General features: G+C 47.4%; 1 protein-coding gene across 1 annotated transcript in view; it reads right to left on the reverse strand.

The window, feature by feature from the left end:
- Nucleotides 1-30: 30 nt before the first annotated feature.
- The window catches only part of matr3l1.2 (matrin 3-like 1.2), a 25,039-nt gene continuing 1,933 nt past the window's right edge, over nt 31-23,136 (reverse strand). The window contains exons 2-22 of the mRNA XM_079228911.1: nt 21,513-22,430; nt 20,865-20,926; nt 20,417-20,455; nt 20,213-20,304; nt 19,952-20,007; nt 19,731-19,847; nt 19,398-19,523; nt 19,035-19,211; nt 18,636-18,760; nt 18,267-18,561; nt 16,724-16,921; nt 15,541-15,637; nt 15,430-15,446; nt 15,147-15,269; nt 14,941-15,069; nt 13,488-13,616; nt 6,929-7,059; nt 4,077-4,326; nt 3,466-3,616; nt 498-613; nt 31-423 (exon numbers count right to left, since the gene is read on the reverse strand). Of these exons, the coding sequence (XP_079085037.1) occupies nt 361-423; nt 498-613; nt 3,466-3,616; nt 4,077-4,326; nt 6,929-7,059; nt 13,488-13,616; nt 14,941-15,069; nt 15,147-15,269; nt 15,430-15,446; nt 15,541-15,637; nt 16,724-16,921; nt 18,267-18,561; nt 18,636-18,760; nt 19,035-19,211; nt 19,398-19,523; nt 19,731-19,847; nt 19,952-20,007; nt 20,213-20,304; nt 20,417-20,455; nt 20,865-20,926; nt 21,513-22,286 (3,267 nt within the window). The 5' untranslated portion in view covers nt 22,287-22,430 and the 3' untranslated portion in view covers nt 31-360. The remainder of the gene's footprint in view (nt 424-497; nt 614-3,465; nt 3,617-4,076; nt 4,327-6,928; nt 7,060-13,487; nt 13,617-14,940; nt 15,070-15,146; nt 15,270-15,429; nt 15,447-15,540; nt 15,638-16,723; nt 16,922-18,266; nt 18,562-18,635; nt 18,761-19,034; nt 19,212-19,397; nt 19,524-19,730; nt 19,848-19,951; nt 20,008-20,212; nt 20,305-20,416; nt 20,456-20,864; nt 20,927-21,512; nt 22,431-23,136) is intronic.

Consider the following 23,136-nt stretch of genomic DNA (forward strand, 5'->3'; position numbering starts at 1 on the left):
TAAACCGACGTCGCTTCACATGACGCTTCAGAGTTCTGGTATTCTTGAAATAAAAGTCGTATGTTGTGACAATACAATACTAAAACACACTCATGTTGAGGAAACTGGTTCATTTTAATAAATCAAACAACAATCTGTCAACATAAAAAGTTCAACACATTTTTCTACAAGACGATGAAAACACATTTAGTTTGACATTTTAGGAAATTCTCCTTTTCATTTTAGTGCCATTGAAAGCTTAAGATGTCAGAACTATTTCTAAAAGAGCGGCGTCTCTCGGTTCATCTTTTAAACGCTTCGACTCCTTTCAGCCGGAACGTGACGAAGATTAAAAGTTCCTCTGGAACGTCAGCAGCTTCTCTAGCCGCTCGTCTTCTTCCCTTTCTTCTTCTCTGCTTTGGTCTGTTCCTTCTCCAGATGTTTCTGAAACGACAAACACAGCGAGGTGAGACTCAAGGTGACGAAGGTGACGAAGGTGATGATGAAGCTGCACCCACCTGCAGCTTGTCGTAGTGCGTCTGGCTGCTGCAGTGCGTCTTCTTGGCCGTCTCTTCGTTGGAGTAAAACAGGAAGCAGACGCGGCAGTAGAAGCCCGTCTTCACGTGTTCAACACCTGGACACAAAATATCAGTTTAGTGGAGCGAGATGAAGCGTGATGAAGCGCACGACGCGTGATGAAGCGTGATGAAGCGCACGAAGCGTGATGAAGCGCACGACGCGTGATGAAGCGTGATGAAGCGCACGAAGCGAGATGAAGCGTGATGAAGCGCACGACGCGAGACGAAGCGCACGACGCGAGACGAAGCGCACGACGCGAGACGAAGCGCACGACGCGAGACGAAGCGCACGACGCGAGATGAAGCGCACAAAGCGAAATGAAGCGCACGACGCGAGATGAAGCGCACAAAGCGAGATGAAGCGCACGACGCAAGATGAAGCGCACAAAGCGAGATGAAGCGCACGACGCGAGATGAAGCACACGAAGCGAGATGAAGCACACAAAGCGAGATGAAGCACACGAAGTGAGATGAAGCGCATTGAAGCACACAAAGCGTGATGAAGCGACATGAAGCGCACAAAGCGACATAAAGCGAGATGAAGCACACAAACAAGATGATGCACACAAAGCGAGATGAAGCGCGACGAAGCGACATGAAGCACACAAAGCGACATGAAGCGAGATGAAGCACACGAAGCGAGATGAAGCGCACAACGCGAGATGAAGCGAGATGAAGCACACGAAGCGAGATGAAGCGCGACGAAGCGACATGAAGCGAGATGAAGCACACGAAGTGAGATGAAGCAAAATGAAGCACACGAAAGCGAGATGAAGCACACGAAAGCGAGATGAAGCACACGAAAGCGAGATGAAGCACACGAAAGCGAGGAAAGGACGTCTCATGTCTCTTAAAACATGTTTCCTTGTGTCCTCTCTCCTCGCTTGGTTTCCTTGGTCTCTCCATGCATCCCTGGTGGGAGGGACTAAGACGCTAGGAAAGGACGCAAGTGAAGGAAATGGGGATGCAGTTTAGAGACGTGGGATGCATTCTCTGTCTTTCAGGCTCGTCAGCTGATCCTGGTGGGCGGGGCTATACAACGATCAAAACATGACTGATCATGTGACTCCGTGAGACCGTAGAACTGCAAGAAGATATTATTCATAGAGGTTTGTGTTTTATGATATTCCTCATTAAAAGTGCCTCCCGGCTGCTGCTTATTATTTATGTTTTTTAGGTTAGTTCTGGTATTTTTGAAATAAAAGTCGTATGTTGTGACAATACAATACACACCCCTACACAATACACAACCCTACACACTCATGTTGAGGAAACTGGTTCATTTTAATAAATCAAACCACAATCTGTCAACATAAAAAGTTCAACGAGATGAAACGAAATGAAGCGCACGAAGCGTGATGAAGCGCGACGAAGCGCACAAAGTGACATGAAGCGAGATGTAGCACACAAAGTGAGATGACGCACACGAAGCGAGATGAAGCGCACAACGCGAGATGAAGCGCACGAAGCGAGATGAAGCGCACAACGCGAAATGAAGCACACGAAGCGAGATAAAGCACACGAAGCGAGATGAAGCACATAAAGCGTGATGAAGCGCACGAAGCGAGATGAAGCGAAATGAAGCACACGAAGCGAGATGAAGCACACGAAGCGAGATGAAGCACATAAAGCGTGATGAAGCACATAAAGCGTGATGAAGCACACAAAGTGAGATGACGCACATAAAGTGAGATGAAGCGCGATGAAGCGACATGAAGCGCATAAAGCGACATGAAGCGAGATGAAGCACACAAAGTTAGATGACGCACACGAAGCGAGATGAAGCGTATAAAGCGAGATGAAGAACACATAGCGAGATGAAGCGCACAACGCGAGATGAAGCGAGATGAAGCACACGAAGCGAGATGAAGCGCACAAAGCGACATGAAGCGAGATGAAGCACACGAAGCGAGAGGAAGCGCGACGAAGCGACATGAAGCGCACAAAGCGACATGAAGCGAGATGAAGTGCACAACGCGAGATGAAGCAAAATGAAGCACACGAAAGCGAGATGAAGCACACAAAGCGAGATGAAGCACATAAAGCGAGATGAAGAACACGAAAGCGAGATGAAGCGAGATGAAGCACACAAAGCGAGATGAAGCGAGATGAAGCACACAAAGCGAGATGAAGCACACGAAAGCGAGATGAAGCACACAAAAGCGAGATGAAGCAAATGTCTCATCATATTGCCAGAATTTGAATCAACCGGACTTAATCTCTAGGAGGAGTTTGTTATTTTACAACTCCACAAAACGATGAAAATAGGCCAGAAATGCAGATATTGATGATTAACTGCAGCGCCCCCTAGTGTTTGAATGTTATGAAAGATTAGGGTACGTTAAGGGACGCGATGTTGACGTACAAATCTGGTTAGGAAAGGCCAAGTGATTTGGAAGTTATGTGTATCAACGTAATAAGCCACGCCCCTTAGAAGTTCATTCGTCTTTTTCTTCTAAACACAACGAGATAAACACACTTTTGATAACTATTGATCACATTGAACCAATAATGATCCACAGAAATTTTTTTAAGAATCCCACCCAGCGTTTTGGCAAAAGTTGGCAAAAATGTGTTTTTTACAAAATTCAAAATGCCGTAAAATCTAATTAGGCGCATTGTAATGCCATGATTTACTTTTTTGTAGAGCAGACCCAACCGGGCATGTGTGCCAAATTTCAAGTCAATCGGTCATAGGTGGCAAAAAGCGTGAGCTTTCACAACTTAACGGGGCGCTGTAGAGACATTCTTATATACAAGTGTCTCTATAGCGCCCCCTTGAGTATCACATGTTTCACCAGTCCTGATATGCATGTCAAAAAACCTGAGAGGAAAATAATAAAACTTCCTAGAAACACAATAGGTCTAATAATGTCATATAATAATGTCATGGGCTGGATCCCCTCACCGATCGGGGCGTCGGGGTCGTGGGGCGGCAGCGGCAGAGACGCCACGCCGGCTTTGTTTTCAGCCGGCGGGGGGGCCTCGGGCCGTCCGTTCTGATTGGACGGCGTCTCCATCTCCTCTTCCTCCTCCTGCTGCTCCGCTGGCTTCACCTCCTGCAGAGCATTAAACTCAATCAGATCAATCAGGTTCAGACACATCCTGACCAGTGAGTTCATGACTTTAAACCAAATGTCATGACAAACATTTAGTGAAATCTGGGTTTAAACAGTAAAAAGTGAGTAAATGTAGTATTTAAACTAACAATGAGAATACAAAGTATACAGTAAACCTGAAATGACACAAATGAATGAGACAATAGTTTGATTAAAAGAATAAACATTTATATAGATGCCTGTGTGTATGCCTGCTTATATTCTGAGTCTTTCTTTTAAAAGCATATTAATTATTTCAAACTCAGCGTAAATGAACGACATGAACACATGAATATAACACATTTACATGACTTTTACTTAACGTTGGGGACTTTTCCAGGCCTAATAATCATTTTAAAACGCCATGACTGTTCCAGGTTTTCCAGGACCGTAAGAACCCTGATAATAAAATAAAACTCACTTCCTGGTTGTGATCAGAAACTACTGGAATCTTCTCTGGTGACTTTTCTTCTTTGTTCTCATCATCACAACTGTGCACCTCTTCCTCTCCCGTCACCTCCACCTGCTCCTCCTCTTCCTCCTTCTGCTCCTCTTCCTCCTCTGGGTCCTCCTCCTCCTTGGGTTTCTTGGCCGGAGGTTCTTCCGGCTGTTGGGTGGAGGTGGGAGACATGCAGCGGTTCTCTCTCTTGGTTCGGTCTGGACACCGATGTCTGAACACACAACAGTTTCATGTTTCACAAAGAGTCCAGCAGCGGATTCAGAGATTCATCTTCTGGGTCTGAAACACATGAAACAACATTTTATCTGTCCATGAGGACCAGGACGTCTGTGAGGACCATGAGGACCATGAGGACCATGACGACCATGACGACCATGACGACCATAAGGAGCATGAGGACCATGACGAGCATGAAGACCATGACGAGCATGAAGACCATGACGAGCATGAAGACCATGAGGACCATGAGGAGCATGAGGACCATGACGACCATGAGGACCATGACGACCATGACGTCTATGAGGACCATGAGGAGCATGAAGACCATGACGACCATGAGGACCAGGACGTCTATGAGGACCATGACGACCATGAGGAGCATGAAGACCATGAGGACCATGAGGACCATGAGGACCATGAAGACCAGGACGTCTATGAGGACCATGAAGACCATGAGGACCATGACGTCTATGAGGACCATGAGGAGCATGAAGATCATGAGGACCATGATGTCTATGAGGACCATGACAACCATGAGGACCAGGACGTCTATGAGGACCAGGACATATACGAGGACCATGACGACCATGAAGACCATGAGGACCAGGACGTCTATGAGGACCATGAAGACCAGGACGTCTATGAGGACCATGAGGAGCATGAGGACCAGGACATCCATGAGGACCATGAGGAGCATGAGGACCATGAAGACCAGGACGTCTATGAGGACCATGAAGACCATGAGGACCAGGACATCTATGAGGACTATGAAGACCAGGACGTCTATGAGGACCATGAAGACCATGAGGACCAGGACGTCTATGAGGACCATGAAGAACAGGATGTCTATGAGGGACATGAGGACCAGGACGTCTATGAGGGACATGAGGACCATGAAGACCAGGATGTCTATGAGGGACATGAGGACCAGGACGTCTATGAGGGACATGAGGACCATGAAGACCATGAAGAACAGGATGTCTATGAGGGACATGAGGACCAGGACGTCTATGAGGGACATGAGGGCCATAAAGACCATGAAGACCAGGATGTCTATGAGGGACATGAGGACCAGGACGTCTATGAGGACCATGAAGACCAGGACGTCTATGAGGGACATGAGGACCAGGACGTCTATGAGGACCATGAGGACTGTAGAGTTGTAATAGTTTATTCGTCTAATTTGGACTTTGAATGTATAATAAAGAAACGTTTCTGTGTATATTACAATGCAGAGCAGGTTATGATCATGAATAAAGGACATCATGAAGGATGTGTTGTATGCATAAGAAGGCACTGTGTTTTGTATTACTGTGTAATGATTCATGTGTGAATAGATTTTAGAATGGAGTAAAAACAAGATGGATGCCATGTGGTTAAAATGGTGGGACTGTTGCTTTAAGAGGGACCATCTTCTGTTGACCAGGAGGCGGAGGGAGACATTAAGACAGAAGGAGAAGAGCTTCGGCTGCGTGGACCGCTTGAGGTCTGTGAATTTTCCGGAGAATCAGAGGTCCTGGATCGAGTATTGTGTTCGCTGATTGTCATCATCTTTTATTAAATCTTTTTATTATAACGAACTGAATTATGGACTTCTCTTCACACGACCACCCACCGATTCATGGATATTCTAACTGGCCCGTATGGCCATGAAGACCTTATGGTGAGGACCATGAGGACCATGAGGACCAAGACAGCCATGAGGACCAGGAGGACCAGGACAGCCATGAGGACCAGGAGGACCAGGACAGCCATGAGGACCATGAGGACCAGGACAGCCATGAGGACCATGAGGACCAGGACAGCCATGAGGACCAGGACAGCCATGAGGACCATGAAGACCAGGACAGCCATGAGGACCATGAGGACCATGAGGACTAGGACAGCCATGAGGACCATGAGAGCCATGAGGACTAGGACAGCCATGAGGACCATGAGGACTAGGACAGCCATGAGGACCATGAGAGCCATGAGAGCCATGAGGACCATGAGGACTAGAACAGCCATGAGGACCATGAGAGCCATGAGGACCAGGACAGCCATGAGGACCAGGAGGACCAGGACAGCCATGAGGACCAGGACAGCCATGAGGACCAGGACAGCCATGAGGGCCATGAGGACCAGGATAGCCATGAGAACCAGGAAGACTAGGAGGACCATGAGGACCAGGACAGCCATGAGGACCATGAGGACCACGACAGCCATGAGGACCAGGACAGCCATGAGGACCAGGAGGACCAGGACAGCCATGAGGACCATGAGAGCCAGGAGGACCAGGACAGCCATGAGGGCCATGAGAGGCATGAGGACCATGAGAGCCATGAGGACCATGAGGACCAGGAGGACCATGAGGACCATGAGGACTAGGACAGCCATGAGGACCAGGAGGACCATGAGAGCCATGAGGACCATGAGGACTAGGACAGCCATGAGGACCAGGAGGACCAGGACAGCCATGAGGACCAGGAGGACCAGGACAGCCATGAGGACCAGGAGAGCCATGAGGACCATGAGAGCCATGAGGACCATGAGGACCAGGATAGCCATGAGGACCAGGAGGACCAGGACAGTTCACCACAGAAGAAGAAACTCACCCGTGCTTGAGCTGCCGGTACTTCCTGCTTACGTAGACCGTGAGACGTTTACCGCTGAACCTCGGAGGATCCGCTTTGTAACCCTCCGCCATTTTCTCTGCTTCATCGGCTCTCTCCATCTCTATGAAGCACTGAGGACAGACATGAGAGCGTTAGACACATGAGACCCTGAGGACAGACATGAGACCCCGAGGACAGACAAGAGACCCCGAGGACAGACATGAGACCCCGAGGACAGACATGAGACCCCGAGGACAGACAAGAGACCCCGAGGACAGACAAGAGACCCCGAGGACAGACAAGAGACCCCGAGGACAGACAAGAGATCCTGAGGTAGGGCTGGGTGGTTTGGTCAAAAATTCATATTACAGTATTTTGTAAGATTCACTGTATATTACGGTATTTTTTTCCCAAAATAAACACATTAATTTATTGACGCCGAAAAGGACCACCATCGTTATTCACCACTCACTGGCAACTGGCCAGCAGCTGTTTTGATTGGTACATCGAGCTAAACTGGCTAACTGGGAGTCCAGACTCTCAAGGATGGAGGACGCAGGACGGTCTTTCTGCAATTGAAACAGCAGCTGACTTGATGACGTCACCACCTCAGCTGTTGTCATGGTTACTCTGTTCTTCACTGTAAAGTATCTGTACAGTCAAACAAAATATGAAAGCCCTGCTCTTTTTGTACTGGTTTCACAGACATACACATATCATTGTGTATATATATTGTGTGTATACATATATCAGGCATGAAAACGGGTCAGGGGTGAAAAAGGTGAGAAGGATATTACCCCTCTAGGGGTAATATCTGAGCTGGAGAAACTTAACTTCAGCCATGAGTCAAAAATGATTATGGCATCCTTACTATTAGTATTATGCAAGCCATTTCATGCCAGCCTGTCACTGGGTCTAACATTTACAGTCAGACCTGCAAACTCATGAGGGGTGAAAAAGGTGACACCAGCGGGGCGGGGGAGCAGTGACGGGAGAGTCAGTGCCGAACAGCGTCACTCGTCGAGAAGCTGACAAACTATGATCATTGTGGGTTTTAATTCTTCTTTTGTCAATACCCAAGTGTACATATACTGTATATACACACACACACACACACACACACACACACACACACGTTCAAAAGTTTGGGGTCGCCCAGACAAATGTCCAGTTTCTTCGCAATTTCTCGCATGGAATAGTCTTCATTTCTAAGAACAAGAACAGACTGGTTCTGTTTTTCTGGCCATTTTGAGAGTATAATGGACCCACACATGTGATGCTATGCATAGGAAAGCCAGTTGTATAGCTTCTCTCACCATCATAACTGTTTTAAGTAGTGATGGCGAGATGAAGCTTCCTGACGCATTGAAGCTTTCCATACAATTGGTTCGCTAATGTGCCGAAGCTTCACGGAGCTTCATTTGCTCTACTGCGCCACCAAGTGGACAATACATGTAAAACAGGCAGAGTGATCATAACGACACCATGGCTTTGGTGTGTGAAGCTTTAAATTTAATAAATGTTTGTGACGCCAATACATATTGTGTCTATCTTTATGATATAATGGAGGGGTCAAAATCAAAAGTCGAAACAAATTGGGAGAGGGTTGTGATGTGACTGGGTCAGTGGTTAGATATATCCGACTTTCAGTCAGAGGATCGGTGTTTCGATCCTCGGCTCCGTTAGTCCATGTTGATGTGTCCAATTTTTTAAGTAAAAATAAGAACTTTTCCACAGTGCTGGGCTTTTTGAGACTATTTCGCCTGCTTTATAAAATACCCTTTCACAGGCACACATGAAGCTGGGTACAGAGAGGAAGGGGGAATCCATTGAGTTTCGCTGCCCCTTATATTTCAAATCGCACGGCAAACCCACGAACCATTTTCTGAATCAGTCACGTGGTACGGCCGGCTCAGAGGCTTCCAACGTCACCACATACGTCATCGACACAAGCCTCGATACGCGCTTCACCAAAATCTACCTGGATTACTCGACACGTCCATCGAAGCCTCGACACGAAAGGACACATCACTAGTTTTAAGCTGTGCTAACATAATTGCACAAGGGTTTTCTAATCATCCATTAGTCTTCTATGCGATGAGCAAACACAATGTACCATTAGAACACTGAGTGATAGTTGCTGGAAATGGGCCTCTATACACCTATGTAGATATTTCATTAAAAACCAGACGTTTCCACCTAGAATAGTCATTTACCACATTAACAATGTATAGTGTATTACTGATTAATTTAATGTTATCTAAAAAACAGTGCTTTTCTTTGAAAAATAAGGAAATTTCTAAGTGACCCCAAACTTTTGAACGGTAGTGTGTGTGTGTGTGTGTATATATTTTGTAGACTTAATACTTACAATATGCAATACTGCAATACTATACTGAATATTGTTTTGCTACTACTACATTTCACTTCATAATATTACACTTATATGCCATAATATGTATAATGTACCAGCCTTTTTATTTGACCATATTATGTCATACTGTTACACCACTTTACTTTGAGGAGACGTCACTGTTAGTCTAGAACACTGAATAATGTTTCCACCAGGAAACCTGAACATGCACACCTCTCTCTGTGTGACAGTGATTATAACCACATAACTATATAGATTATAATTAACTGGAGGATACACTTTTTCCTACACGTAGATCTTAAACCCTTAAATATAAACAGTAGTAGTTTATTTTTTATTAAAATAAAAGTTGGATAAAATCTCCATTGTCCTCTCCTTATATGTAGTGAGGTGTCTTAGGTAGAACTTATATGTAGTGAGGTGTCGGTAGGTAGAACTTATATGTAGTGAGGTGTCTTAGGTAGAACTTATATATAGTGAGGTGTCTTAGGTAGAACTTAGATGTAGTGAGGTGTCGGTAGGTAGAACTTATATGTAGTGAGGTGTCGTAGGTAGAACTTATATATAGTGAGGTGTCGGTATGTAGAACTTATATGTAGTGAGGTGTCGTAGGTAGAACTTATATGTAGTGAGGTGTCGTAGGTAGAACTTATATGTAGTGAGGTGTCTTAGGTAGAACTTATATATAGTGAGGTGTCGGTATGTAGAACTTATATGTAGTGAGGTGTCTTAGGTAGAACTTATATGTAGTGAGGTGTCGTAGGTAGAACTTATATGTAGTGAGGTGTCGTAGGTAGAACTTATATATAGTGAGGTGTCGTAGGTAGAACTTATATGTAGTGAGGTGTCTTAGGTAGAACTTATATATAGTGAGGTGTCGGTATGTAGAACTTATATGTAGTGAGGTGTCTTAGGTAGAACTTATATGTAGTGAGGTGTCGGTATGTAGAACTTATATGTAGTGAGGTGTCTTAGGTAGAACTTATATGTAGTGAGGTGTCGTAGGTAGAACTTATATGTAGTCAGGTGTCTTAGGTAGAACTTATATGTAGTGAGGTGTCTTAGGTAGAACTTATATGTAGTGAGGTGTCGTAGGTAGAACTTATATGTAGTAAGGTGTCGGTAGTAGAACTTATATGTAGTGAGCTGTCGGTAGGTAGAACTTATATGTAGTGAGGTGTCGTAGGTAGAACTTATATGTAGTAAGGTGTCGGTAGTAGAACTTATATGTAGTGAGGTGTCTTAGGTAGAACTTATATGTAGTAAGGTGTCGGTAGTAGAACTTATATATAGTGAGGTGTCGGTAGTAGAACTTATATGTAGTGAGGTGTCTTAGGTAGAACTTATATGTAGTGAGGTGTCTTTAGGTAGAACTTATATGTAGTGAGGTGTCTTAGGTAGAACTTATATGTAGTCAGGTGTCTTAGGTAGAACTTATATGTAGTGAGGTGTCTTAGGTAGAACTTATATGTAGTCAGGTGTCTTAGGTAGAACTTATATGTAGTGAGGTGTCTTAGGTAGAACTTATATGTAGTGAGGTGTCTTAGGTAGAACTTATATGTAGTGAGGTGTCTTAGGTAGAACTTATATGTAGTGAGGTGTCTTAGGTAGAACTTATATGTAGTGAGGTGTCGGTAGGTAGAACTTATATGTAGTGAGGTGTCTTAGGTAGAACTTATATGTAGTGAGGTGTCTTAGGTAGAACTTATATGTAGTGAGGTGTCTTAGGTAGAACTTATATGTAGTGAGGTGTCTTAGGTAGAACTTATATGTAGTGAGGTGTCGGTAGGTAGAACTTATATGTAGTGAGGTGTCTTAGGTAGAACTTATATGTAGTGAGGTGTCTTAGGTAGAACTTATATGTAGTGAGGTGTCGGTAGGTAGAACTTATATGTAGTGAGGTGTCTTAGGTAGAACTTATATGTAGTGAGGTGTCTTAGGTAGAACTTATATGTAGTGAGGTGTCGGTAGTAGAACTTATATGTAGTGAGGTGTCGGTAGGTAGAACTTATATGTAGTGAGGTGTCTTAGGTAGAACTTATATGTAGTGAGGTGTCTTAGGTAGAACTTATATGTAGTAAGGTGTCGGTAGTAGAACTTATATGTAGTGAGGTGTCGTAGGTAGAACTTATATGTAGTGAGGTGTCGGTAGGTAGAACTTATATGTAGTGAGGTGTCGGTAGGTAGAACTTATATGTAGTGAGGTGTCTTAGGTAGAACTTATATGTAGTGAGGTGTCTTAGGTAGAACTTATATGTAGTAAGGTGTCGGTAGTAGAACTTATATGTAGTGAGGTGTCGTAGGTAGAACTTATATGTAGTGAGGTGTCGGTAGGTAGAACTTATATGTAGTGAGGTGTCTTAGGTAGAACTTATATGTAGTGAGGTGTCTTAGGTAGAACTTATATGTAGTGAGGTGTCTTAGGTAGAACTTATATGTAGTGAGGTGTCGGTAGGTAGAACTTATATGTAGTGAGGTGTCTTAGGTAGAACTTATATGTAGTGAGGTGTCTTAGGTAGAACTTATATGTAGTGAGGTGTCGGTAGGTAGAACTTATATGTAGTGAGGTGTCTTAGGTAGAACTTATATGTAGTGAGGTGTCTTAGGTAGAACTTATATGTAGTGAGGTGTCGGTAGTAGAACTTATATGTAGTGAGGTGTCTTAGGTAGAACTTATATGTAGTGAGGTGTCTTAGGTAGAACTTATATGTAGTGAGGTGTCGTAGGTAGAACTTATATGTAGTAAGGTGTCGGTAGTAGAACTTATATGTAGTGAGGTGTCGGTAGGTAGAACTTATATGTAGTGAGGTGTCTTAGGTAGAACTTATATGTAGTGAGGTGTCTTAGGTAGAACTTATATGTAGTGAGGTGTCTTAGGTAGAACTGCAGAGCCGCTGAGTCTCTCCTGTCTGACGTCACACGCTGCCACGGACTCTCCGCTGCCAGTAATCTCACTCGCTGTCTCTCCAACAACGTTAGCTAACGTGTTAGCAAGGTGACTAGCTTGCTATTATTAAACTGGTGGGAGGGAAATGAAGCCGCTGTAGACATCTTAACGCTGATTGGCCAAGACTCGCGACGTCAAAGATCTTCTCTTGCTAAGATGATCACGACCTCAGTTTTTTTCCCGTGTCCCACTCCAATCTCAGAAACGGCGGACAGTTGACCCCCCCTCCCCCAAAAACAAAAACTCTTCGGATCTACGTGATTCACGTGGATGACATATTTTGGTTTCAAAACGACGAATTTCGCCGAAAGATGAGGGATTTTCATGTCTGTCACCTCTGTCACCTCTGTAGTTCAAAGTAAAAGTTAAATGCAAATCTTAAGTTATAAACCTTAACCTTTCCCTCAGTCAAACTGATTTAATGTGACTGTGAATACATAATAATGATTGCTTGTTAAATCCTCGAAACAGAATTATATCTCATGTTTAATCGATACGGAGACATCGGAGCCGGCGGATCATTTCTTAAAGTCCAGCCGAGATCCGGCTGCTCTCGGCGGGCAGCAGAGCGCTGACGGCCCGGTGCTGCGGGGCTCACGGTCCGCGAGCAGGACCCCAACTCGTCGGCGTATCTTTTTAAGTCGGCTGGTTCTTGACAAACCACCACAGATTTGATGCTTAAACAATTAACTTCTCGCCTGAAAACATCCTAAAATTAAATGTTGTGACTCAACAACGGTAGTATTCAGAGAACGTCAACTTTCAGTTATGAGTTTTCTCATCCGCCATTGTTCCCCGTTTGCTGGTTCGAAATGCATTCTGGGATATTGGCTCTCTCAAGTACGCTCAAGTCTGCTCTTCTTCCTGCACAAGTAAAGTCTTCCTGTGTGGGCGGTGTCATTTACCCAGCATGCCTTTTGGCGATGTCATTTGCACACCTTAAGTCAAGTGAGTTAACATGAGACGTAAGTATCTCGGTCCGCTGCTCCTTCAGCTTCAAGCTGAGAACATTAAATGTTGCTGCTGCCAAACAGCAGCGACGGTATGACGGTATGTGAAGAATTCATACCGTACGGAAAACTGAAACCGGTATACCGAGGACAGACGTGAGACCCTGAGGACAGACGTGAGACCCTGAGGACACACGTGAGACCCTGAGGACACACGTGAGACCCTGAGGACACACGTGAGACCCTGAGGACACACGTGAGACCCTGAGGACAGACAGGGTTCAGTACCTCTCTCTTCAGCCGGTTGAGGAAATACTTCTTGACTCTCCCGAACGGCTCGGCCAGTTTCAAGATGGCGTCGTCTGAGTACTTGGTGTTGGGGATCTGACCCACGTAGACCACCTTGCTGGAGCCGCACTACAGAGGGACAAGAGACGGAGACAAGAGACACTGAGTATATGTAAACACTAGCTACACTCACCTAAAGGATTATTAGGAACACCATACTAATACTGTGTTTGACCCCCTTTCGCCTTCAGAACTGCCTTAATTCAACGTGGCATTGATTCAACAAGGTGCTGAAAGCATTCTTTAGAAATGTTGGCCCATATTGATAGGATAGCTTCTTGCAGTTGATGGAGATTTGTGGGATGCACATCCAGGGCACGAAGCTCCCGTTCCACCACATCCCAAAGATGCTCTATTGGGTTGAGATCTGGTGACTGTGGGGCCATTTTAGTACAGTGAACTCATTGTCATGTTCAAGAAACCAATTAGAAATGATTGGAGCTTTGTGACATGGTGCATTATCCTGCTGGAAGTAGCCATCAGAGGATGGGTACATGGTGGCCATAAAGGGATGGACATGGTCAGAAACAATGCTCAGGTAGGCCGTGGCATTGAAACGATGCCCAATTGGCACTAAGGGGCCTAAAGTGTGCCAAGAAAACATCCCCCACACCATTACACCACCACCACCAGCCTGCACAGTGGTAACAAGGCATGATGGATCCATGTTCTCATTCTGTTTACGCCAAATTCTTACTCTACCATCTGAATGTCTCAACAGAAATCGAGACTCATCAGACCAGGCAACATTTTTCCAGTCTTCAACTGTCCAATTTTGGTGAGCTCTTGCAAATTGTAGCCTCTTGTTCCTATTGGTAGTGGAGATGAGTGGAACCCGGTGGGGTCTTCTGCTGTTGGAGCCCATCCGCCTCAAGGTTGTGCGTGTTGTGGCTTCACAAATGCTTTGCTGCATACCTCGGTTGTAACGAGTGGTTATTTCAGTCAAAGTTGCTCTTCTATCAGCTTGAATCAGTCGGCTCATTCTCTTCTGACCTCTAGCATCAACAAGGCATTTTCGCCCACAGGACTGCTGCATCCTGGATGTTTTTCCCTTTTCACACCATTCTTTGTAAACCCTAGAAATGGTTGTGCGTGAAAATCCCAGTAACTGAGCAGATTGTGAAATACTCAGACCGGCCCGTCTGGCACCAACAACCATGCCACGCTCAAAATTGCTTAAGTCACCTTTCTTTCCCATTCTGACATTCAGTTTGGAGTTCAGGAGATTGTCTTGACCAGGACCACACCCCTAAATGCATTGAAGCAACTGCCACGTGATTGGTTGATTAGATAATTGCATGAATGAGAAATTGAACAGGTGTTCCTAATAATCCTTTAGGTGAGTGTATATACACACACACACACACACACACACACACACACACACACTCACCTGGATGGTCGGGTAGCTGATGGAGTGACTGATCCTCACCGGCCGGCCGCACACCGACGCCGTGATGTTGCTGTTGTAGAAGCTGGCCATCGCCCGAGCTTCTTCTTCGGTGTTGAACTGAAGGTAGGCCTGAACACACACACACATTAATACACCAGAGGACCCCCTACACGGTTCTCTGCAGACCACCAGAACAGCACCAGTACCTCAGGTCTCAAATCCAGAACCAGATGTTTCACCACCTTCCCAAAAGGTTTTGCGAGGCCCTGAAGCTCGTTTATGAAGTTGTAACCTCGTCTGAAGCCAACGATGTTCACCACCCTCATTCCCTGGAGAGAGGAGGAGGAAGAGAGGAGGAGAGGAAGAGGAGGAGGAAGGGGAGAGGAGGAGCAGAAGCAGCAGCATGTCAGTGGTAGTGGTTGACCTTCATGGTTGACCTTCATGGTTGACCTTCATCCCGTCCTCAGCCTCCTGCTCTCAGAGACTCACCCCTCTCCTGGAGTTGTCTGCAGACCAGAGACACAGACAGCCAGTGTGAAGAGCAGCTGATCCTGATCATCATCATCATCACAACAACAACAACAACACATGTTCAGGTACCAGTGGAGTCGGACTCTCCGTCTGCTTCGTCCTCGTCTTCCTCCAGTTCGTCCAGCGTCACAAAGTCCTCCATGTTCTCCAGGAAGTCTCCATCGGACTGGAGAACACACGGAACCACGTTATAGAACACACGGAACCACGTTATTCACTTGAATCCTGATATGCATATATATATATATATATATATATATATATATATATATATATATATATATACACACACACACACACACAGTTTCATCCAATCAAATGTCTCTCCTGTGTAACTATGAGAGCAGAGCAGTTTAAGCCTCAGCAGATTAAAGTACACAGACTTCAACAAATCAGACCTTTAGTTTGACAAGCTGGGCGTGTTCTTTGACGTGCAGCGCCTGAGAAATGGCGTGGACGTGTGATTGGACAGTGGCCCAGTGTGACCAAGCTAGAAGCTAAAAGCTAGAAGCTTCTACCTTCAATCTCAGACTGAAGCCTGAGAAACGGACTTGCTGGTGGATTTACTGATGACGCCTTACCCACAGAGGGTTATGGAGGGTTGTGAGCATCTGGTGAGTGAACTGCTGGTTGTGTTACTGTTTTTAAATCTCCAGTCGTATTTAATCATAAACAGCCACAGCGTGTTGCTGCTGGTCCGCTACCTCTGGTGGTTGTCGTGGAGCTAGCTGCTGCAGCTAACGCTGACAACACTAAATATGTTAGTGCTGAATTGTCCGTGTTGTTTACTATAATTCAAATAGCAGCTGCCACGGTGCTGCGCCGGAGAGGTCTTGAGTGTGCAGAGTTTTAGTGCCGCAGTTTTGTTGGATTGTTTTGTCATAACTAAATGTGACGGCATTATGACCGTGGCTCGTGAGTGTGCTGTGTTCTAGTGCTGCAGTTTGGGATTGTTTTGTCATGATATAACTAAATGTGACTGGTTCTTGATGATGTGGACCAGGGGTGGGCTGGCCATAGTGTTCAATACACGGCTCGGCCTGACAGGAACTCCCGGGACACTTTTTCCCCAGTCCGCCCCTGATGTTGACCAACAGCACTGAAGGCCTAGGTCGAAAATGCACGGTCGGCCACTGATATATATATATACACACACACGTTTGTTCACACACACATGTTCGTTCACACACGCACACACATACACATTTGTTCACACACGCACACACATACACGTTTGTTCACACACACGCACCCCGTCAGCAGGCAGATCTCCCTCCACCGTCTCTGAACCGCCTCCTGGTTCTGCATGCGGTTCTTCTTGGTTCTCGTGTTCCTCAGAGACGTCGGCTTCTGCCCGCTGCGTCTGTCCCTCTGACTCCGCCTCCTGCTTGACCTCACACTCAGCCACGCCCACTTCTCCAGGTGTGTCTGCAGTGACGTCCTCAGGAACCTGTGTGTACATGATGTGTATATACACTCACCTAAAAGATTATTAGGAACACCATACTAATACTGTGTTTGACCCCCTTTCGCCTTCAGAACTGCCTTAATTCAACGTGGCATTGATTCAACAAGATGCTGAAAGCATTCTTTAGAAATGTTGGCCCATATTGATAGGATAGCATCTTGCAGTTGATGGAGATTTGTGGGATGCACATCCAGGGCACGAAGCTCCCGTTCCACCACATCCCAAAGATGCTCTATTGGGTTGAGATCTGGTGACTGTGGGGGCCATTTTAGTACAGTGAACTCATTGTCATGTTCAAGAAACCAATTAGAAATGATTGGAGCTTTGTGACATGGTGCATTATCCTGCTGGAAGTAGCCATCAGAGGATGGTACATGGTGGCCATGAAGGGATGGACATGGTCAGAAACAATGCTCAGGTAGGCCGTGGCATTAAAACGATGCCCAATTGGCACTAAGGGGCCTAAAGTGTGCCAAGAAAACATCCCCACACCATTACACCACCACCACCAGCCTGCACAGTGGTAACAAGGCATGATGGATCCATGTTCTCATTCTGTTTACGCCAAATTCTGACTCTACCATCTGAATGTCTCAACAGAAATCGAGACTCATTAGACCAGGCACAATTTTTCCAGTCTTCAACTGTCCAATTTTGGTGAGCTCTTGCAAATTGTAGGCTCTTTTTCCTATTTGTAGTGGAGATGAGTGGTACCCGGTGGGGTCTTCTGCTGTTGGAGCCCATCCGCCTCAAGGTTGTGCGTGCTGTGGCTTCACTAATGCTTTGCTGCATACCTCGGTTGTAACGAGTGGTTATTTCAGTCAAAGTTGCTCTTCTATCAGCTTGAATCAGTCGGCCCATTCTCCTCTGACCTCAAGCATCAACAAGGCATTTTCGCCCACAGGACTGCTGCATCCTGGATGTTTTTCCCTTTTCACACCATTCTTTGTAAACTCTAGAAATGGTTGTGCCTGAAAATCCCAGTAACTGAGCAGATTGTGAAATACTCAGACCGGCCCGTCTGGCACCAACAACCATGCCACGCTCAAAATTGCTTAAGTCACCTTTCTTTCCCATTCTGACATTCAGTTTGGAGTTCAGGAGATTGTCTTGACCAGGACTACACCCCTAAATGCATTGAAGCAACTGCCATGTGATTGGTTGATTAGATAATTGCATTCATGAGAAATTGAACAGGTGTTCCTAATAATCCTTTAGGTGAGTGTATGTATGTATGTATGTATGTATGTATGTATGTATGTATGTATGTATGTATGTATGTATGTATATGTATATACACACATCTACGTCTTCAGTGCTTCCTTACCTCCTCCTGTTTCACCTCCTGCTCCTCTGCTGCTCCCTCTGGCTCCTCCCCCTCTGCATCTCCATCAGTTACCTGCTCCTCCACCACCTCCTCCTCGCCCTCCATCACTTCTGACACCTCCTCTTCCTCTGCTGCAGGTTGCTCCTCCGGCTTCAGCTCCTCCTCCCTGGTCCTGGAGGAGGGCTTGGAGGCGGCGGTCCTGGGGGCGCTGGAGGAGGCCCTGGTCCCGCAGCCGGAGGAGGCGCTGGCTCCGCTGCTCCTCTGGCTGCGGCCGTCTCCTTGTCTCCGGTTCACACTGCAACACAGACGTGTGATGAAGAAGAAGATGAAGCAGAACTACAGCAGCGGGTGGGCCGGGTCTGGACTCACGTCAGGGTCTTGTACTTGGTGCAGATGTTGAGGCGGACCGGCCTCCCTTTGATGATCAGAGAGTTCACGCTGTAATACTTCACCAGCATCTCAGCGTCCTCCGGAGTCCCCAGCTGCACAAACGCCTGCACAGATCAATACATGAGGATACACGGTCACTAGAGGATAGATCACGGATAGGATACACGGTCACTAGAGGATAGATCACGGATAGGATACACGGTCACTCGAGGATAGATCACGGATAGGATACACGGTCACTAGAGGATAGATCACGGATAGGATACACGGTCACTAGAGGAAAGATCACGGATAGGATACACGGTCACTAGAGGATAGATCACGTAGGATACGGTTTAGAAGGGGTTAGACCTGGTCAAGGGGTTAGACCTGGCTTACCTGGTCGGTGAGGAACAGGTGTTTCTCCACGATGCCGAAGCGCCCGGCGATGGTCAGCAGCTCCTTCTTCTTCTCCTCCTCTCGGGGAAGGTTGGAGAAAAACACCACCTGGCTGCCGTCACCCTTCACCTCCCGGGAGGGCCGGTCCATGTGGCCCTCAGGGGCCCGCTCGTCTTTCTGGAGTCAGACACAGAGCCTCTCAGAGAGCGTCTCAGAGAGCGTCTCAGACTCAGAGAACGTCTCAGGGACATCCGGCAGCAGCCGGTGGGCTGTGCGGTCGTTATATTTTAGTATAACTGTTTATAAGCCGCTTATAACATTTATAAGACGTTTATAAGACGTTTATGAGCCTCGGCGCCGTACCTCGATCACCAGCAGCCTCCTGGACAGGTAGAAGCTGAGCGGCTTGCCGTACAGGTTGGCGTGGTGCTGCTCGTAGTAGTTGACCATGTCCACGGCCTCCTCGTGGCTGCCCATCTCCAGGAAGGCCTGCGGAGACATGACGTCAGACACTGAACGCCACGATCGAGCGGCGCACTGAGCTCACCTTGTTCTAGAGGACCAGGAGAGCTCACCTTGTTCTAGAGGACCAGGAGAGCTCACCTTGTTCTAGAGGACCAGGAGAGCTCACCTTGTTCTAGAGGACCAGGAGAGCTCACCTTGTTCTAGAGGACCAGGTGCTCCGTCAGAGCTCACCTTGTTCTTGAGCACCAGGTGCTCCGCCAGGCGGCCGAAGGGCTCGGTGAAGGAGAACAGCGTCTTGTTGCTCAGAGGCTTCCTGTCGTACTTCACCACCACCACCCTGCTCCTCAGCTGGGACAGAGCAACACCTCTGGTGTGAGCGCAGCACTACAGCGGAGACCCAATACTTTCATTGGAGGTCACACCAGGTAAAAACAGTGGAAACACAAACCCACCTTATTTGGTCCCGGCTGGTTCTTTGCTGACAGGCCAGGACCTCTTCCTCCTCCTCCTCCTCTTCCTCTTCCTCCTCTTCCTCCACCTCCTCTTCCTCCTCCATCTCCTCCTCCTCCTCCTGACACAAACACACTGAACGTTAGTCTGCAGTATGGACACATTGCTGCAGACTAAAACCAATAAAATAATAATAAAAACATCATTGTCATCATTAATATACATTATTAATATAAAAAATAATAATATAGTAATGTTCTTGCCCCAGCTGGAGGACATCCCTCCTGAGGTCTGGGCTGAAGACATAGGGGCCGGACCCAGCAGCCCTGCAGACATGTTGGGGGTCTCCAGCAGACTGGAACAGAGAACCACAAGGTTCCTCAGGGTTCTACCTCCTTCTCTGTGTTCTACCCTTTTCAGGTTCCAGACCTGAGCCTGGACACACTTAACTGGTCTCCGTCTCTTACCTTCTGCCAGAGGACATTCCAGGGTCCCAGTCCGGATACCTGAAACACACCGAGCGTCACCACAGAGCACCGAGTCCTGAGACGCTAGACAGGTTCACACATGCTGACCAAAGAGTTCAGGACTCCTCCAGGACTTTAAACCAAATGTCCATCACAAACATTTAGTGAAATCTGGGTGTAAACAGTAAAAAGTGAGTAAATGTAGTATTTAAACTAACAATGAGAATACAAAGCATACAGTAAACCTTAAATGACACAAATGAATGAGACAATAGTTTGATTAAAAGAATAAACATTTATATAGATGCCTGTATGTATGCCTGCTTATATTCAGAGTCTTTCTTTAAAAAGCATATTCATTATTTCAAACTCAGCATAAATGAAGACATGAACACATGAATATAACACATTTACATGACTCTAATGATCAAAGTGTGTCGTGACTCACATGTTGAGCAGCAGCCGGCGGTTTTCATCGTGCCGGAGTCCGTTGATGTGCTGGTTCCAGTCCTACAGATTCAAACACAGTTACTGAAGCTCCACCAGTCCACCGGCAGAGGAAGAGTCCTCAGACAAAACGACCTCTTCATCAGAAACTCAACAACTGTCTGGTTCCGACGTACTCGTATTCATGAGGTCTGAAGCGTCTCTAGAGATCTTCTCTGACAGCCTGAAAACAAACGGCTGGTCTGAACCAGTTCAGAGGGATTCACGCCGGTTTGATTCCGAGGAGAATAAAAAGTCAGATTCATTAACCGAGACGTCTAAACGACCAAAAGATTCAAAGAGAAAGCGCCTGAACCCATGAAGGCGAGCGACGTCACGGCGTGACCGGCTGCTGGTGGGACAGACGGACCTGTGTGTGAGCGTGTCTACGTCTGTGTGTGAGCCGGACGGTGGGGGTACTTTATCTCGGCGGAGGGCGACTAGTGATGACGAGAAGTGAGATTCGAGTGGACTTGACTTTAAAAAAGGAGATGAAGACATGCTGTGAGGTCGCCCGTCACCGACTGACAGAAGACTTCTGAGCTGAAACACACAAGGTTAGTCCCAGAAGAAGAAGAAGAGGAGGAGGAGGAGGCTGGTGGGTACTCACCATGATGGAGTGAACGTCAAAGTCACAAAGAGAGCACACGTGGGGGAACATGGGGGGCGTGACCCCCAAGAAGTCTTGGACCTTTCCGGTGGTCGGGGAGCCCATCCTCCTCTGCCTAAAGCCGGGGTCGGAGGCCGGCGGGCCCATGCCGTAGGAGGAGTCGTGGTGGGAAAGCTCCGAGTACGGCCTCTCGCCACCGCCGCCGTAGCTCAAGCTGTAGCCGCGGCTAGCGCCGTCCTGCAGCGCCGAGCTGTACCCAAAGTCTGCAGAGGCCCGGGAGGAGCCGGGACCCAGGGAGGGACCGCCCATCCTCCCCGTGCGCAAGTGGTCCCAGCTGTCCCGGGACGGGACAGCTGGGACCACTTGTGCGCGAGCAGGACCCCTTCGGTACCCGCCGGCGGCGTCGGAAGACCCGGAGGACGCCGGGTCGCCCTTGCGGCTCTTGAGCTGCATGAGGATGCGCGGCAGCGTCTCCACGCTGATGTCCTCTTCCGGGATCTCGGCCAGCGCGTCCAGGTCCGAGGGCGACAGCCCTAAGCTGGCGAACAGCTTCATGGTGTTGCCGATGTGGCCGCCGCCGTGGACACCGCGCCGGGACATCTGGGAGCCGCCGCCGTCCTGGTTGTCCATGACCCCGACGCCCGAGCCCCCCATCATCTGCCGGCCGGACCGCTGCTCGCTCACGCTGAAGTTCAAGGTCTCGGCAGCGGCCAGGAGGCCCCGGCCCACGGCGAAGCGCTTCTGACCCCCGTCTGACTGCGACTTCTGAGACATAACGGACCGCCTGGCGGGAGCTCGGTCAGGACCAGGAGAGGGTCCTGAAAAAGAAGCTGCTAAAGGGTCTCTAAAGGGTCTCTGAAGGACCGGGGTCTCGTCAAAGTGAGGAGGAAGAGCTCTTCTCTGGAGGACGTCTGATGTCTGCTGAAACACAATGAGATACTCTGAAAGGGACTCCAGGTCTACGAAGGTTCTGGGTCAGTCACCTGAAGCAGGGCCCTGGGGCATGAGGGGCTAGGAACAAGGAGGCTAGGAAAGGAGACAGAACAGGCTCTAAAAGAGTGAAAGAGGACCCGATGTGATGGAAACATCCTCACTGAGAAGAGAACCTCAGAGCTATGTGAAGAACCAGAGCTAAAGATCTAATCACTCTGGTTTAAACCCTGAGGAACCAACAAAGAGAGAGGAGACGAGGACCAGAACCCAGCGGCCTGACCTCTAAAGCTGGACCCCGTACGTCAGAAGTAGACCCTTCACTGAAGTACAAGTACATCAAGTACAGCAACACTATGAGGGTGTCGCCGTGAGAACCACGTGTCTCTAGACAGGAACAGCTCTGAGGCTCTGAAGCCTTCAAGTTCACAGCAAACAGGAAGCAGACGGCGAGAGGGCAGGAAGTGCAGCTGAGAGAGGACTGGAGTACTCTAGTACTAGAGTACTTAAAGGTTAAATACTGTAGCTGTGAGAGGGCTAGAGGACTACAGCACTAGAGTACTACATACAGGGCAGTATGTCCATATCGACCATGAGACACAGCAGCATGTCCGTGCTGCAGGTCTTCAGCTGTCGAGGTCTAATGTGGTCTACCGTGGACTAACGAGGTCTAACAAGGTCAAACGTGGACTAC

This window comes from Taurulus bubalis (assembly GCF_910589615.1).
Source record: "Taurulus bubalis genome assembly, chromosome: 13".
Lineage (NCBI taxonomy): Eukaryota > Metazoa > Chordata > Actinopteri > Perciformes > Cottidae > Taurulus > Taurulus bubalis.